An 18,704-nucleotide genomic window follows, 5' to 3' on the forward strand; every position below is an offset into this window, starting at 1 on the left:
GCTCTCTGTCGGCATAAACAAACTGAAATATATCTACTACAAAGTGGTGAACAAATACTCTTCCATTGATTACACTGCATTTGCCTTTTCCTTCTGAAGCTGCCAAGTTTTCAGGAGCAAACCTCTAGCCAACTAATCATTTGTGGAGTTGTTGGGATTTATTGGGGTTTTTTTAATAAAGAGCAACCAGCACATCTGTCTCTATGGGATTTCTTTTATTGTACCACCAAAAAAAAATAGTGTGTTTTCCTATGTGACTTGCAAAAAAAACAGTTTCCAAGGAGAGAAAATAGAGACAAAATTCAGCTTCAAAATTAAGCCCCCTGATAAAAGGATAAGCCATCTCATGTCGTGCTACATTGAAGTAGCTAGCTAACAATCAACCATGATAACCAAAACCTTTCTCTCACACTCACTTTCACACAAGGACTCAAATGTCTACATAACCATACTAAATGTGGTTGTTTGAAAGAAAGTATCAGGTAAATCAATGGTGACTCACAATCATCTGTCTTCTCTTAAGAGTCTTTAGGAGTCTCATTTAGTGGAGAAATGGGAAAATTCTTATCTTAAATACTGTGGCCAACCTCTGAAAAGAACTATGAAAAAAAGCAGCCAGAAATCATAACAGCACATTCACAGAAAGAAAAAAAGAAAAATACCAGCACAAATTGCAAATCAATTTACTTTTATGTAGTACTGGAAATCCTAGTCATTAGTTTGTTTAGTTTTTTTATTTCAAAGCATATGAAATAAGTAAGCTGAAAAAAACTACCACAGTTTCAACATCTTTTCCTTATTATTTTTCTCCTTCTACCTTGAAAATAAGAGGGTCCTGTTTTTAAACACAAATCTAAAAAAAGAAGGAAACTAATTTTAAATACTTTTTTTGAGCCTGCTAAGTCTAAACACTTGAAAATTATGATTATCTGAATTCTCTAAGTCCCTAAATTTATTTTTAAAAGTTCCAGCCTAAATATTACACATTTCCAAAGAAGACTGATTCAACCCTTACTAGGACAATAGTGTTTCATCTGATGGATCTATCCTGTTCCCAGTTTTCCTGGTGACACCTCAGAACAAGCCTCTAGTCAGTGAAGGCTCTGGAAAACTACACAGTTGTGAACCCCACAGCCAGGAGAATGAGAAGTAAGGAGTATTTACTACCCCTTTACAAAGAAAAAAGTACCATGAAATGCTATTGGAAATCTTTCCCTTTGATTATATATTCCCACTCCTAGATTTTGCTTTCTCTCCCATCAATACAGCCCAATGAAGAATATTCTAGATATACATACCTCTGAGACTCAGCTGAAAGGAATTCAGTGACAGATGCTATCCTGGCAATAAACATGAGGTAAGAACCTACTTGACTTCAGAAAACAATTTTTAAAAAGCAAACAAAATTCTTATCTGCATTCAGATAATGTTCTTCAAAGCTGGAGCATGAAAACTCCTGCTGCATCAGACCACCTTGAAAAGGAAGCAGCATGTCATTTTCTCACAGTGATGCACACAGAAAGTAGATTGGGGTCCAGAAATACCAAGATACTCCCAAGCAGTTTGATATAGCCACATGCCTCTAACTTCTTTTTTCACATGTAGACATGATATAATTTCTTGCCATTAGCATCTGGTCATGTTTCAGTACTGGCCACTTTCCACTCTCCAGTATACCCAGCCCAAGCACAGTCCTTTGATAGACTCTCAGTGAGTTTCTGTGCATGCAGTTAGCAAAGTTGAGACACAGCATGAGAACATCTGGTTTCCAGAGTAGCAGCACAGTCTAGAAAGCTTCCCATTCTCAAGAAATCTGAACTATTTTCGTTTCCTAAGCATTACAAGAGACTAAGTTTAAAAAGAAAACATATACCAGATATCACAGAATTGTTCAACAAATGTCTAAAAATCCACGGATTTCATTCCCTTCCATTTGCTGAACACATTTGGTACCAACTGTTCAGCAGAAACACATTCGGTGTTGTGAGTTTTAAATACACCTGCTATGTCATGTATTTTCCCCAACCCCTTCAAGAAGCAAGGGTAAGGTTGGGAGAAAAACTTGCACAGTGCAGATTCTTGCAGCAATAAGGAAGTCAGACAATTATGGAAAGGCAACAAGAAATGGAACAGAATGACTAGGAAAATGCTGATGACAGAAATAGACTTTTAATTTATCAACTGCATTTTTAATTTTTAAAGAAGGGACTTCATAGCTGTTTCTTCATACAACATTTATGTGGACCACAACTAGTTAATAGCCTAAAACATCACCATGTTTACTTCTAATATCTGATGGAGACTAACACAACAAATTGTGTCACTATCCAAAATCCATAACAGAAATAAAGTTGCACAGAGGTTTTTATTAGGGTGTAATTTATGGAAGGGATGAGAAGTTTTTACTCCTCAAAGAAAACATTTACTTTGTAATATAAAGACTGTGAAAGAAACATCCCAATTCAGAACTACTTTCTCATTATTATTTAAATAAGTGCTTCTTAATTTCCTTTTGCTGCAGAACTGTTTGAAGTTAGGGGCAACAAATACACTTCAGAATAAGGTACCTTTTTCCTGGATGGCATTTGATAGCGCACATTTTTCCAGAATCTTGTATTTGCTGAACAAGATTTCTCTGAGAAGTCCCCTTTCCATTGGATAGCTCCATGCTTTTGCTTAATGTATCTGATTGATTCTGGCATGATTGTGTAGTCCTGTATTTCACCCATTTCTATAAGAATCACTTGAATCCCATCACGGATGAGAGCATTATACATAGCTAGTTGTTGCTCAGAGGTGTCTTCTAACAGGCAGCAGCTAGATGTTTCTGATCCCAAAATAATCATCAGTCTTCTGCTTTGCTTAAGGGTTTCATCAGCAACACTGACCACAGCTGTAAGTGATGAAGGAACAATCAAAGTTTGCAAAGAAACTTTACAATTGTGGAAAATAGTTCTTAATTTTAAAATTGCACACGTGAAGCTGTGGCTAGATCAGAGCAGTGGCTGCTTCAAGATCTTCACACTGCCATTCATGATACATGATTCGTGATCGATTACATGACATAAAACTTACTAAAAAATTGGTTCCTCCTGCCCTCAGCAGAAGATATCATTCAAAAAAACTCAACAACATTATTAATGCTATTAAGTCTTCATTCATTCATCACTAAGAAGAAAGCACAGACCCTCACAACACCAGAACAGAATTTTCAGTAAGAAAAAAAAAGAAAAAGAAAAAAATTTGCATTGAGTAAATTATCCATTAAAACTAAACAAATACAGCTTTCTTTTCCAAAAATGTGGTTTTAAATTGCATAGATAAACTTATAACCTGAGAACAATGTGTCAAAAGGCAACCTGTTTACTCTGCAAATTAAAGCATACCTTCTCCTGGTAAATCATCCCTTCCTAATATGAAAAGGTTATATCCACACTGTTTTTCTAAAACATCTGGGAGTATTCTACGAACAAAGGTTTCCAGACAACAGACACTTCTGCCTTCGCTGCTTTTTGTGTACAGGACATATGCATCATAGATTTTACCATCTAAAACAAACATAAACATTTCTATTAAAAAACTAAAACTCAGAAAAATGCCTTCATTGCAAAGTTTCATTTTGGACTGTTTAGAAATAGCAATGTGGGCTGATTTCACCCATCTGACAGAATAACTTCACAGAAGTAAAATGCTCTACGAATCAAAATAAAGATGATCAGCCACAGAATCTGACAGAATCTGATGGGAAAGGTCCCATCATGGGGATGGAGGAGTCCCCATGTGAACTGGATGCAGGACCTGGGACCTGCAGGAAGGAGCTCCCAACCCCAGAGGTGCCAGGACATTTAAGAAATACCCTCTTACAGGACTGTCTTCACCAGTTCTCCTGAAAGAAACTCAACAGTAGTTATCTCCACTTCTGACTAACCACAAGAGAAGGTGGAAAAAAGGCAATTCTTTCTTGTAATAGTCCTGTAGGGGCTTTTCTCGGGTGGAGGAAAAGGCCAGACGGCTTCTGAGGTTTTGAGAGTTAAGGCTGCATAGCAAGCAGGACTGAAAGAACCAAGCCAAAGTCAGATTTAACTCAACAAGTTAAAAACTTTGATTTTTTTTTTTTTCCTTCTAATTAGAACTCTAATGCGGTAATATAGTACAACTGAACTTTTGACCAGGAGTTGAAACTACTTTTCCATGAAAACTTTTAGGACAGCCATGAGTAAACATTAACTATCTTAATGTATGTAATCCATTCACTTTCAAGACATGGGGAACTTCAGACTGTCTAGTTCTGAGAACTGGTATGAAATATATCTATGATGTTGCACTTATTTCAAATTTTTCACACCTGTCCAATATATTTGTCTACAGTACATTGAACTACAACACATTAGAAGAATCCCAGAACATGGAATTAGCAGTATATTTTCTCTTTGATATGTCAACATCATAACTGACAGGATTTAGAAGGAAAGTGAAGGTAACAGAGAGAAACTGCAAAATGAAAAAAAACCAACAAAATTAATCTCTGACAAATGAGTCTGATTTTCAAAATAAATACTTAATACACATCTTTAAACATCCAGTTTACAGGATGTAGCTCTGCTGACACCTATTGTTCATCATCAGAGTGACCATAAATCTGCATGTAAAGAAACTACAGAAACGCAAAAAGCAACATGCTTATTTTGGAATAACCTATAGTTGTTTTTCACCTATCTCACTATGATTGTCTTCAATATTACACAGTTTTTATTACCTCAAGCATAATTATCTATTTTACCTATATGACTGAAAAAAAATCCTGCACAAAATTTCTTTGTGCATATCTGAAAATTCCTTATGGAAGTTCCATGTACATTGTACTAAATAATTATTTCTCAGAAGTAATAGCAGGTGAAAAAAATCAATAAGATAATTACACTTACTTACCTGGTCACACTCACATACCTTCCTTACTTGTAAGGGCACAGACAGAATTACTGTACCAAAGCATCAAATCAATCTTGAACATCTTGTAGATTATTAAAGTAATAAATGTTAAAATTAACAAAAACACAAGCCCTCCAGTCAGCCATCTTTGTATATCGGGAACTGCACAAAAATAGAAGAAATTTTTTTTTTAAATGTTGAATTTGTCCAAATCTGATCTTTCACATAAATTCAATACAAATTTGAATATTACACTTTTCATTCTATTTACCTTTTTTTAAAATAGTGATAAATACAATATTATAGTGATTCCTTCCCTACGCACAGGTACACGCATACTGCAAACTGTAACACCTCTGTTCTCTTTTAACTTGATACACCACAATTTGGTATCAAAACACCTTCTGGGGAAGTAAAGATAGTCACAGGCCTCAAAAATAACAGTATTTCTTACCTTTGTGTTTTATTATAATATAGGATGCAACTTGCCCAAAGGCATTTGAAGCTTGACAGACAAATGGCTGCTCATAATCTTCACTGCTCACTTCTGAAATTATTAGCTTCACAGAATGCATGGGGCGCCCATCGTAAGAAGTTTCTCCCCTGTCCAAAAGGTGACAAATAAAACCATAAAACCACAGCCCTTTCTGGAATGGCTTCATCTCTGACATCTGCAGCACAACAATGGTTATTTCCTTCTGCAAATGTCAACAGCACTTCACAACAGATGAAAAATTACATAATATGAAAGAAACACAAACAGTCAGACCTCTCCTCGTACTGACATTTAGCATATGCTTTAGAAAGCATCAAGATATCAAGATGTTATCTTATCTGCAGCTATGTTTCCCCTGTGTTTCTATATTTTGAAGTTCAAAAATATGCCTTACAAACCTAAATAAACTCTTGTTATGGACTTCCCAATCTCTGTGAGAGTAGATGGAAAGAGATACTTCACAACAGAATACAACACTGAAAGAGGCCCTGGACAAGGCATCATCTTGTGTTCAGCAGCTCTGGGACAGGGAGGACATCAAAACTGGTGACATGTGGCAGACAACACCAATTCACAACGTGATTCCAGCCACAGGGAGTGGAGTTTAGAGCGTGCTTCACCCCCATGGGTCAGAACAGACTCATAACAGCTGGTTGTCTCAGGCTGCACCATTAAGAGACACAGATTATCCCCCACGCATTGTTCAAGGATGAAAAAAAGCTCATACAGCACATTCAGTTAGCTGTGTACCATGACATGTGACTAGTGTGAGAACTAAACTTTTTAACCACCAGCAAAATAAGGGACACCATTACCTTGTTAACAGCAGACCTCAAATGCAAAAATAACTAACTAGTCTACTTTGTCAAGCACTATTCTTTCCTGAAAGCATAGTCTAGTTACCACTTAAAACACAAAATAAAAGCTTGAAACATATCACAAAGGGCATACATAGGCCCACATGAATCACTTTCTAAGCAAAGAGTTGCAGTAATTTGAACACTGTAACAGGGAATGAATGAACCAACATCACCAGTGCAAATGACTAATGGTTGCAAAGATGACCCTGTAAGTGCTAGGAAGTACAAAAAGTAACATTGCTTTTACAATATCAATTCAGTGACCATGTATCTCTGCATTACGGCCCAATAGTTTATGGCATTACAATTCTTTATGATGTATAATATAATACTTTCGTATAGTGTTTTCTCTTGGTGAGCACCCAAATAATTCAACATTTTATTTCTCCCTTTTTTTATGATGAAAACTTATTTCTTGCAACTGTATTCTTACTTGGAGGACATTATTCTCTTTCCTTAATTGATTTTTTGGTAACAGATAGTGCTCCAGAATTTACAAGAATTATCACATTTTTTTATTCACAGCGCCACCATAAGGGCTGGCAATAAAACCTGAAATTTTTAGATCGAAGCCTGTAATGTCTAAGAAAATTTCAGATTCCCTCTTGCTCCAATTTGGGTTTGTTTTTCCAGTCAGGTATAATTTCTCTTCTTCTAATTCCATTTAACCTGCTTTTCACCATGGCCTTGTTTCTCACTTGCCCTTCATATACTTTACTCAGTCCAAGTCCCACAAAACCCAGCTCGTCACCAGAAATCTGTCTCCCTTTTCTCTTCTGACCCCTAAGCTTCAGTACAAATGCCCTCAATTAAGTCTTCCATTAGCTCTTCAGCTGATCTCAGTTAAATTTCTCTAAATTAACGCTCTTAAACCTAGAAATCTCAATTTTTCCTGTATAGCACAGATTTGTCCTCTTGCAACCTTTCAGAGAGGCGGATGTGGAACACAGAAGAAAGAGACAGTCTGAAGATCATGCACCTGAACACGCCTGATCCGACCAAAAGAGGTCTCTGCCAGGTCAGAGCCTGCTCAAAAGAGACTGTATTACAATTATGGGACTGTAACAAAACACCTTTTCCCAACACTGGAAATTAAGACAGATTTTTTACAATGAGCAAGAAAAGCACAATCCCATGTGAAGCCCATGTGCCTACTATGCTTCAAGTTTCTATTTCAAAGCAGGAAGCAAGTCGGAGAAGGCAATCATTAGGAGTTTTTAAGAAGAATGCTATTTAAATCAAGGGAGGAATGCTGCTAAATGTCTTAATGTCAGAGGGAGGAAGTTCGACTTTGGTTGCCAACACAGTATTTTCTTATCTGAAAATATACTTACTCATAGGGACTTGCAAAAATTCTGCTCATATAAAATACATCAATATACACACCGTTGCCTGTCCAGTACACCTCATACCCATCAGCACCTGTTGTATTGCAATCCACAGTAACCTGTGAGCCTATAAAATTGTGTTACAAAGTAAAGAGTTAATTTCCATAACCTAGTTAAAGTCTATACAGTTCTGTCCACAGATTCACACACACACCAGCTAAGGATGGTACTAAACCCCTTCAGAAAAGTTACTCTAACACAGGGTCTATATTCTCAGTGATCTGCAGCTCCAGAAAGAGAATGGTAGGATGGAAGAAGCTGAATCCAGGAAGAAGATGCTTCCCCTGGGGCATCACTTTGCCTGCAGATTTGAGATGGACCTGTTCTTAGAATCTCTTTCACAGTGATGAAAAGCAACAGATGTGACACATAATCACTTGGGTTCCCTACAGCTTTCCTTGCATCCGAGAAATTTCTTTAGGCCTTTGTAAGCAACATGCATCATTTCTTTCCCTCTCACCCCTCATTCCTCCTTTGGGAGAACAACATAGGGAAACTGAGCTGGTCACTGAACTAGTTTTTTCTGAAAATAAAGCCAAGAAAGCACAGAATAGGACACTCCTTGAGAATACATTTTCACTAGGATACAAATTCATATTTTCTGACAGATAAAACTACTTACCGAGTTCCACTTCAATGGAGTTGTTTCTTGGGTAAAATATTTCTGGAGGCTTTTTTGGTGGGGTCACTAAGCAAAAGAAAGAAAGTGCTTTTCAGAAAACCAGGGGCAGTTAAGTCTGTTCTATGTTCTATAACCCAAGTACAACCTAAAAACACCCCCTTACTAAAGACAAGGTTGTCAGCCATTTTATAACAAAATATCACTCAATACTGAAAGTATCACATCTCAGGTAGTTATTATTTCTGACTTGAAGCTAAACTATCCTTCACTCCATCTCTTCCAAAATGTAATGCCACAAATCTCCACACACTTGTGGTGGTCTGGCTGTTCCATGGCATAAAAACTCTGTAATATTGCATACACAGCTGCTGAGAAGGGTATGAGTATCTAGAGTATTAACTGTCTACAGTCTGGATAGCCTGTCACCAAGCGTCCCACAGATACAAACTGCAGCCAAGTACTTTTAGAGTACAGTTCATCTGTTTTAGACTTCTGCTATTCATAAGGGGAAATTTCATTTCTATACTCTAGTTAAGTACCTTAAAGTTCTTCCCACAGTGCTATCTATAAGGAACTATAACACCAGTGACTACTTTTAGATGTTTACAATTAAGAGTACATATACGACACCCTCCAAGCAAACATATCAATCATAAAGCATCTCATTTGAGCCCCCTAGCAAAGTATACAGGATTATCCTGAATGTATTCTTCCCTTTTCCTTCTGAAAAATGGGTCCACATTATTATTTGGACCTCGAATTAGTATAAACTTGTTCAGCTGGAGTCTTCAAAAACCACTGAGCTACCTCCAGTCACTTGCAGCAAAGGAGTGATATGATTTTGTCTCTACTGAGAGGTAGAAGCTGAAATTTCATTAACAGAGAAGTTCTAGGGACAAATTTTGAGACCAGAATGATAATTTCATTTGATCCAACCTTATGTTCCTCAATTTTGTTTATCCATATCATATACATATGACATTATATACATGAATGATACATGCTCATATATATTCATACACACACACCTATATACATACATATGTATGCATATATATGCACACAGAAAAAACAGGCAAGGCTCTTGCATTAGGAGGATGATGTGAAAGAGAAAATAAGATGGGCAGGATAGAGGGCACAGTAGAAAGTATTGTGCCACCAAGCCTTACAGGGCATCTGTTCAGGGACTTAGGCAACTGGTCTGGATAGCAGATCTTTGACAATACTGCAACTTTGAAAAAGGGAACAGATCTTCAACAACAGACAGAATATAAATACCCTCAGTCAGCATTTATTTCCTTTACATTTAGGTGAAAAACAGTAGCCCTAGGCATTCCAATCCACAGATTAGGTCTTTCCACTTTAGTCTTTAGAAATTAGCGACAAAAGTTTGGAGTTGTTAAGAGCACAGAGTGAAATTATTTACTCACCTTCTACAATCAGACTGATGTCTCGTGAAATGTTATATTGTTTCCCATTGTAGGTATATGCTGTTTCACACGTATAGTTTCCTCGATCATGTACAGTCACATTAAAAATTATAAGGTCACGGTTTGAGAGGGCAAACCTTTTTCCTTCCAGCAGCTGGCAGTCCTAAAAGCATGTAGAGAACTATGTTAATTCATATCACTGTATATTTCCATGGTTTTTCTCTCTTTAATACAATCTGAAGTTTCAATGGACCACAGCATAAGGATGGATAGCCTGCAGAGGCTGACGAAGAGTGAGGGCAGTGGAATATAAAGAAATGCACTCTTCACTTCAGCTGAGATTTTAATTTAAAGATATCCAGCTTCATTCCCTTTGGAAAACAACTTTCAATATTAGAGAAAAAAGAAAGTAAAATGTGGGTTGTCAGTATTTGCAAAAGTATTCATCAATGAAGAATCACCCAATAATTAGACTTCATTTTTTAAGGAACCTCAGTACTACTGGTACGATACAGCCTGCATGGGCCTGAGGCAGGAATTTGGCAGAAGGCACTACATTCTTGTGACAGAAAGAGCCTTTAAGAGAGAGTGAACACTAAATAGAATAATTTAGTAGAACGGTATTGAGCACCTAATAGATGTGCCATAGTAAATCTGTTTCCACACAAGGCAGGTTTTCCCTGGCAGGTAAACAGATGTCACCTGGGAGGTACGTGGTTCATCATCACTCCTACATCTCAGCTGAATTTCTGCCCTGATAATCAAAAAAACCTTTAAAAGATAGAAAGTCCTAATCCTCTTCTAATTTGTTTTAAAAGCATTTTTCTCCAATTTACAGAAAACCTTTAGTTCTTCTGGTCCACTTCTCAAAGATCAGTGATTTTTATTTTAAATAATGGCCAGCTATAAGACAGTACAAAACACCATGTTCTCACCTTATACCAACGAACAGGCTGAATAATCTTCTCATTCCTGAAATAATCCAAGTGCGGACACACAACCTTTGCAGATGATGATGTGAATATCACCTCCTCTACAGCAAATTTTTCATTTAAGCATAAACCATCAATCCTCTTGAAAACTGTTACTTTTGTACACATTTTCTTGCAGCTTGTCAAATTTCTGCGATTAATAGAACATAATTAAATTAACCTATTTCGCATATTTTGCAGGTCAAAAATGTATGGCATTCTTTTTGGAGAAGAGAAGAAAAAGGGTTTACAGTTTCTTTAACAGATTTACTTTTGCCTACAAGGAAAAAAACCCCAAAACTAGTCTTAATTTCCCCAAACTAAGTTAGTTTTTGTAGATGCACTCCCTCTTCTTCATTAGTATTTCTCTTACCCTCAAAATTTTACTTGCTTTCTAAAAGTTACTCACTTTGCAACTCATTTCTGTAAAAATAATTTTTTTTTTAATTTTCACCTTATGACACATTCATAATCTCCAGAATCTTCTAACATTGCAGGAAGAAACCAAATTAAATTCTTCTCCTGATGAATTCTAGACAGTTTGTCTCTAGGCACAGCTGTCTGGTTTCCAACTTTATACCATGTTAAGTTGTAGTCTCCACTTTTCAAGCTCTTTTCCAGTGAACATTTAATAGCAAGAGGCTGCCCATCAAGCACAAGACTTTGCCTCAACATCACATCATAGGCTTCACATTTCTCTAAAGGAAAGAGATAAACATTAAAGAAAAACTCAAACACCCCACACAAATATACTAAACTCATTTCCTGATTATATTTATAAAATTCATTGGAGTTTTCACCTCCATTCTCAAGTCAGCTACTAAAAATACAATTTTAATCCCTTATCTTGACAGCTGAGAGAGTACTACTCAGTGGCACACAGATATAGTTATGCCACTAAAATGAAATGCTGTTTTTTGAATGCAATCTTTACACTCAGTAGATTGTCTTTGTTTGCAGCAGACTTGTCACTTGCATGTTTTTTTTCAGATGCAAACTACTAAAGTACTTGTGTTTCTGTTTCATGGGCATGTACACAAACACACACATGCACACAAATTTCACATTTAATGTCTTTATTTTTTAACTTCACTTAACTGTGGTCAGAGTAATCCTTTAAGACACACTATGCTTTTGATACCTAAACTTCCTAAGAGAACACTGAAGTTAAAGATTGTGTTGTACAAATATTAAGTTTGCTGTGGGAATTTCAACTCACCCTTTATTTTATGAACATTTAGAGAGGAATCATTACAATCACCAATGAGCTCATTTTCTTTACTCCTGACACAGACTCATGCAGGAAAGAGCAACACCAAGAGTTCTGTTTGGGCTTTTTTTTTTTTTCCCTGTAGTATGACTAAAAAGGCACCAACTCTGGATACCATGGTCACATTCCCAAGTCAGTAATATATTTATCTAAACTTCCTTGCTTTGTTATTATATAAGGACTGCCACAGGCAGTCATGCAAGTGTCTGTTTAGCCCAATATCCTGTCTCTGATAGCAACCAGTGCCAAATGTGCAGAAGAGAGGTCACAACAAATACTATACTACTTTGATTTCGGCCCCTTTCTTTCCTCTTACCTTCTGCATGAAAAAACATTCGCTGGATTTTATAAATTCTCTATCATGCATTTCTTGTTTTAAGGAATGGTAAAATTCCTCTCATCTGCCTCTTCTGCAGTATTTACATTTTTATAGACTGTCATCCCATCTTGCTTCTGTCTCTAACTCAGAGTCCTCCTTCATTTAGAGACTTCCCATATGGAAGCCATCCTATATCAGACAACACTGTCACTCCACCTCTTCTGATACCATATTTCTGAGATGGAGACACCAGAACTGCAGAGTTCAACTGGCACATATTCACTATGGGGTTAAAGGGTAGCATAATGAGCCACCAATGCTCCCTCATGGCAAAAAAAGGCTAACAGGGTCCTGGGATGCATTAGGACCTGCCAGATTTGAATTTACTGGAGAGAGTCCAGCACATGGCCACAAAAATGATTAAAGGAGTAAAGCACCTCTCACTTCATTAGAGGATGAAAGAGCAGGAACTGCTCAGCCTAGAAAAGAGAAAGTCTGAGGAGTGTGTGGGTGGATCTTATCAATGTGTGTAAATACCTGATGGGAGGGAACGAAGAACAAATAGACAGACTTTGCCAGCTTTACCCACTGACAGGACAAGAGGCAATGAGCACAAACCAAAGCATAAAACATTCTATCTGAACACAAGAAAAGACTATTTTTTACTGTAAGGACGATCAAACACTGGAACAAGATGCCCAAAGAAGTTGTGCAGTCTCCATCTGCAGAGATATTCAAAAGCCTCACCCTATGAGCTTAGACTAGATAATGCCAAGAGTTCCTTTCCAACCTAAGTGATTCTGTGATACATTAGTACATAAAATACCACGTATCATGTTTTATAAGAGAGGTTCCTGCTCTTGGGACTATGTAAAAAAACTCATTGGCATGCATGTACATTTTACTATTACTGCCATATTCACAGAAAGTTAGTACTACTTGTGTGGAAAAAAAAAAACAGTTCCAGAACAAAATTTTCCATAGCCACCAATAAACTTACTTGCAATAATTAAAGACAGAAATGCTGTTGCAATGTTACATGAAAACAGTGTTTTTGCTGTCGTGTTTCCCTGCAGAAATGGAAAGAGAACTTTCAAATAGTGATTCCCAATATGAATTTCCACAATTTAAAGTAAACATTTGCATTACACAATTAACATATTACACAATTAATACAGGAATTACATAGTTAATAGAGGACCCATGAAATATAGGAATTGCCTTTGACTTGTTTTGAGCCTGTTACCTGCTTGTTTTACCTGACAGCTCCTAATTATTACACCAGAAGAAAAAAAATGAGTGAACATTTCCTACTTCAGCTTGTCAAGCACTTGATTTTTTTACATCTCTAGCACACTCCTTCCTGCCCCTTCCTTTCCCAAGCTACAGTCTTAGATTGTCTAACCCTCCCTTGGATGGAATCTGATTTCATAATTGTGACATTTTTTGCTACCCACTTCTGTACTGCATCCAGTTATGCTACAGCCTGTCTGAGATGGGGAGGACAGGCTGTAGCATACAGTCTTAAAAACATAAGGCACTATGGATTTATAAACTAAGACAGTTACTGGTTTTTTATGGAATTTTCCCCTAGTGATTTCTAACCATATCTTTGTTCTTTGAGTACTACTGAGTATTGACCTGATATTCCCATGAGCCTACGTAGTAAAGTTTCAAGATCTCATCATTGAGTGCCAAGAATGAGGCAAACTCAGTCAGCTGTTGAGCACATGTTGTTAAGATTTTGGCCATATGTTTTCATTTTAAATTTTCTTTACATTTCTCCACAACAAACTTCTTCTGCCATTATTACCCAGTCATTTACTATCATAACATCTTTCTGCCATTCTTTGCAATTTACACCTCCATATTCTAGCCTGAATAGCTTTGTATCATTGGCAAATTCTGCCACTGAAACAGATTCCCTCTGTCTCTATCATCAAAATACACGCTGAGCAGAAGAGTTGTTTGGGACTCTAGCAGTGATGTTTCTTCACCTAAAATCTAGGCATTTATCCTTTACATGCTTACTTATATACTTGAGAATGACTGTCAGGACTCTTTAGTAGTCCTCTGATCCCTAATGTGTTTGGAGAAGGATCTATTAGTGGCATGTCTCGGACAAGTTGATCCTTAATCTGACCTGCCTTACTGGTTTTTCTTTTCTATTCAGCCTACCACAGTGTTTTACAGCACAGTGAGAGGACAAGTGCAACCATTCCAGCTGAAGGATGAGCAGGAGAACTCCCACCCTGTTGTGACATACATTTAGCTGATCACCATTTTCTACTAGAGTCAAAGATGACACTTCCGGCTGTCATGTCTTGCTCCACCAGACTGACTCAGAAGCGTGCCATGCATTGAGTCATCCACACTGCTTCTTGCACAGCCTGCTTCCCTTCTTCCCTTTCTCTTTCCTCCTTGCAAATTTCTATTTAAATTACCAGGCAGGTATTTTCTTGCCTAAGATGGGATGAGTCCATGAAAGAATCTTGAGCATAGAAATACGCAAAACATTAAAATCTCTGGAGGTAGGTTATGCGTGTTTGTACAAAAGCTACAACTTTTTCTGTGGATACAATATTGCTGCTAGCAAGAATTTTCTTGCTTCTTTCTAAGCCCGTGGGATACTTTTCTCTCTCACGAGGAGATTAGCAGAAGTTCTATAAACTATGAACACCTGCGACCTTGTAGAACTATGTTTATGGTACAGTAGAAAAATGTTTTGACAATGGATGTTTAGGATTTTTAGCCAATCCACCCAGGGGGTGGCTGATCCTTTGTCCAATTAGACTATGAAGAAAAAAGTCTATAAAAGAGTTTGTAAAATAATTAAATAAATCAATCTTGCTGCACAATTCCTGCCTGTTGGATCTCTCTCCTCCTCCCTACGGCTGTGGGATACAGTAATATTTTTCCGTTAGTTGTGATGCATGGTAAATCCTAAAAATCTATCATTTTTAATTTTAAAAACGATGGAAATATTGTAATGGAAATAATTTAAAGATACAACAGGATTGAATAGACTCCACTTATGAGCAGGTATTTTCTTTATGACTTCTCTGAATCACTGTTTTTTCACAAACTTTGTTCTATTAAAACACTACCTTGCTCTAGTGTTCTGTCTCACACAAGCTCTCTCAAGAAGTTTTTTGTCCCACCAATAGATTCAGCAGATGCAGAAGTAGTATTTTAACACATCCTAAAAGAAAGTCTTCCAGGATCCTGCTAGAATTTCAATGTTTTTGCTTTCTATTTAAATTTATAATTTGCTCTTTTGTCAACATAGAAGACTTGCAAACATATATACAGCCTTGTGTAAAACCATACACACAGACTACTTTGAGGACACTTCCTCGTCTCTCACTTCTCACAATGAAAAATTTACATTTCTATGGAAGGTAGACACGATAGCAAAATTAGGCTCTTCTCTGTGCATGCATTCACATAAATAATGATTAACATAACATACATATGACTGCAGAATCAATTGCAAATGTTTTTCCTACCACATTCTGCCATGATAAACAGCTAAATTTCTCCCTTTTCCCAGCCATTCTGTCCACATCTTGAGCACTCAATCGACCTGTGGAGCTTTATCATTCAGGACAGACCAGCTCTAGTGATCTTTGCCCAGATTTTCCAGAGGGGAAAAAAAATTCCAGGTATGCGAAGCCATGTCCATAAAGTTTCACCCTGAAAGGAAATATTTTTATCAATTGCAGTTAAAAAAAAATTATTACAACCAACTCCCCTAAAAAAACCCATCAACTGTCTGAAAGAGGTCTTCAATGATACACACATCTAAATTACAATTACAGCATCCGTGATGGCATGTAGGCATAATTTTCATGAAAATTTCTCATTAAATCGGCATAAACACCTTTTCATCTGCTTTTTAGTCCTTTCAAAGCTGATCTACTCAACAAAAAAAAAAAACCTCCTCGGCACTTCAAAGGATCACAGGTTTCACTGATTTTGGCAAACTTGTGGCAGGTTTCTTTGAATCTCTTATTCAAAAGCACAAACTTATTCAAACATGCAACAGTCCTGAGAACTGGGAGAACCAACAGGAAATCAGAGGATCACACTATTTCTGGTACATAAGCCTAGGAACATTTCAAATCATAAAAAATGCATAAATATATACATATATTCATATTCCCATAAATGCTTCTATTAACTGCAAGGTATGCCATGCCTCTTCTAGAGAGATTAATCAAGTGTCTCACTTTTGATCTAGAAAAAAATGATGACAACAAATACATATATTCCTTCGCTGGACATACCTAGTCAGTGTGGAAGAGCTGGGTTAGCCCCGTCGGGTTGTAGCGACAGTACTGCGACTCTCACGATAGCCGTGTTTCTGTGAAACGCTGGCATCCCTCAGCGGGCACGGCAGAAATCATTTTCCAACACTCTTCATTTAAATTGCGACGTATTCCTGGAATGATTCCCTTGGAAGGGGCTGTGGCTCCTGGGCGGTGCAGGGACCGCCGGCCCGGGCAGGGTGACCCGCCAGGCTCAGTGCCGAGGGGCAGCTGCGAAGAACAGGGGCTCGCTGGCTTTCTGTCAGGAACCGAGCTACGGACAGGGCTGACCTTTAATAAGAGGTTTCACTCCTACTCCTAAACTGTCTCCAGGCCCGAGTTTCCCCAGCAGACACTACCTCGGTCCGAGCCACTTCCCAGCCCCAGAAGAGGGGCGTCGGAGCAAGCGCGACCATCGGCGCAGCCCTACGGATCTCCTCCCGGATTGTGCCGCCTGGCTGACGCCGTCCGCCTGTCACCGGGCCCACGGAGAGCAGCGCTCCGCACCTGCCCGGCCCCCGCCGCCCGTACCCGCTGCCGCCCCGGACACCCCGGCTCTCGGCTGCCCCCGCCGCTGCACGCCGAGTGCCGGGGCCGGGCCAGGGCCCGGGGAATGCCCGGTGCTGCCTACCTGCTCCGCGGGGGCGGGGGAGCCCCGCTGCCGCCTCCCCGACAGCCCCGGCAGCCGCGGGACGGCGGCGCCGCTGCCCCGGCACGGACGGCTCCTCCCAGCGACGCCTCTCCTTCCCTCGCCTGCCGCCTGCAAACCTGGGTGTCCCCAGGACGGTGAGGTGGCCCCGGGGCAGGGCAGGGCCATCCCCCGTCCCCGCCCCGCCCCGGCGCAGGTAAGAGGTGCTGATTAAACGCAGGTTCCGAAAAACAAAGCGTTTGAGCAAAAGTCACTGTCGAAAAAAGACTGAGCTCAGCCAGCCATCCCAGCCCCTCGCTGCTGCGGGCTGGACTCACCCTCCAAATAAAGACTGCGAGATCGGAGGTGACTGAGGTTTGTTTGTTTGCTTGCTTGCTTGTTTTTAAGTACGAACAGCTGCAAACCACCCTAGTTGAAGAGACTGTGCCACTGGAAGAGAAGGAGCCCTTCAAGACTCTGCGGACGCTGTTGGCAGCACCATCTCGGGGACATCAGCCGATTTATTTGCTTCTTCAGTAGGCTGCTTTGTCTGCTTGGTTTGAGTTAACCAGACTGTCACTGAGATATTTGGAAGCTTGAACGTACAGGTTTAGTCTCATTTAGTCACTAAGCTTTTATCTACAAATCTTGCTAAGCAGTCCTGACATTTTATGGAGATTACTTAATTCGTGGCTGTTCTGGGAACAGTATGTTCTCTAGATTCTAGTGATTCTTAGTTCTCTGCTTCACTCTCACACCACAGCTGGAGCCAGAGTTTCTCAAAGCAGAAGTTCCTCAAACTATTTTGTTAAACACATAATCAAATATGGGCAATTTTAATGCTGTACTGCCACTTACTTGTTGACTAACTACTGAACTAGATATTAAGGCAGAGGAAAGCTCTTTCTAACGTTCCTCACAAAGCAGGTAGCAATCATGCCCTTTAGAACTATCAAGGTAGATGTTCTCATTATGGTTAAAAATACAAAATATAAATATAAAAATATAAAATATAAAATAAAAAATCATAACATTTGCTAAGCAAATTGCAAGTATTCTGCAAAAACTGTGGAGAATAATCCAGGCATGTCCTGTCCCTGTCTGTTTTTTCATTCTGCTTCTGGTACTTCTTTCATTGCATGTTCTGGTACTATTATATTTACCAAATGGAAACACGTTCAAACATGCTGCCCACTGCTTGGTAGCTGCAGATAAGTAAAGATGAAAGATTACGCCCTGCTATGCCTGCATATACTGTCTTCCATCAAAACAAGGTATGTAGTGCTATCTGGAGGCACATTGCAACACTTCCAGGCACGAAACTGTTGGGAGGTACACAGAAAATTAATTCATTCCTGATTTGGCAAACACAGCAGGATTTATGTAGTCAGCTTGTCTCTCTTTGGTCACCACTTATATCCGTATTTAATTTTGGAAATGTTTCTCATTAACTCCTAGTATTAGGTCAAACAATGCAAGAT

General features: G+C 38.7%; 1 protein-coding gene across 3 annotated transcripts; it reads right to left on the minus strand.

Moving 5' to 3' along the window:
• Positions 1 to 2,147: 2,147 nt before the first annotated feature.
• On the minus strand, positions 2,148 to 17,864 carry LOC121670213 (interleukin-1 receptor-like 2). 3 transcript variants are annotated; one of them, XM_042040118.1, is made up of 13 exons: positions 17,227 to 17,852; positions 16,575 to 16,826; positions 15,795 to 15,981; positions 13,286 to 13,355; positions 11,151 to 11,394; positions 10,661 to 10,847; positions 9,726 to 9,888; positions 8,296 to 8,361; positions 7,620 to 7,740; positions 5,384 to 5,532; positions 4,948 to 5,091; positions 3,387 to 3,548; positions 2,148 to 2,893 (listed from the first exon to the last, which is right to left on the minus strand). In XM_042040118.1, the coding sequence occupies exons 3-13, from the start codon at positions 15,840 to 15,842 to the stop codon at positions 2,502 to 2,504; spliced, it is 1,746 nt and encodes a 581-aa protein (XP_041896052.1). In that variant the 5' UTR covers positions 15,843 to 15,981; positions 16,575 to 16,826; positions 17,227 to 17,852; the 3' UTR covers positions 2,148 to 2,501. The 3 variants fall into 3 exon arrangements, with proteins under 3 accessions (XP_041896052.1, XP_041896067.1, XP_041896059.1); XM_042040133.1 differs by lacking the exon at positions 3,387 to 3,548 and having other exon boundaries at positions 17,227 to 17,864; XM_042040125.1 differs by lacking the exon at positions 16,575 to 16,826.
• Between the last annotated feature and the right edge of the window lie 840 nt (positions 17,865 to 18,704).

The sequence above is a fragment of the Corvus kubaryi genome, unplaced genomic scaffold (genome assembly GCF_017639235.1).
Source record: "Corvus kubaryi isolate FWS band 111438036 unplaced genomic scaffold, C.kubaryi_AGA036_p1.0 133, whole genome shotgun sequence".
Lineage (NCBI taxonomy): Eukaryota > Metazoa > Chordata > Aves > Passeriformes > Corvidae > Corvus > Corvus kubaryi.

Bases quoted from the DNA above. Each gene is read 5' to 3' on its own strand.
- LOC121670213 (XM_042040125.1), bottom strand. From the start codon at position 15,842: ATGGCTGGGAAAAGGGAGAAATTTAGCTGTTTATCATGGCAGAATGTG. The intron at 13,356-15,794 runs GTAGGAAAAACA...CCATTTCTGCAG, and splicing joins GTTTATCATGGCAGAATGTG to GGAAACACGACAGCAAAAAC. The intron at 5,533-7,619 runs GTAAGTATATTT...CCTTTTGGACAG, and splicing joins ATTTTTGCAAGTCCCTATGA to GGGAGAAACTTCTTACGATG.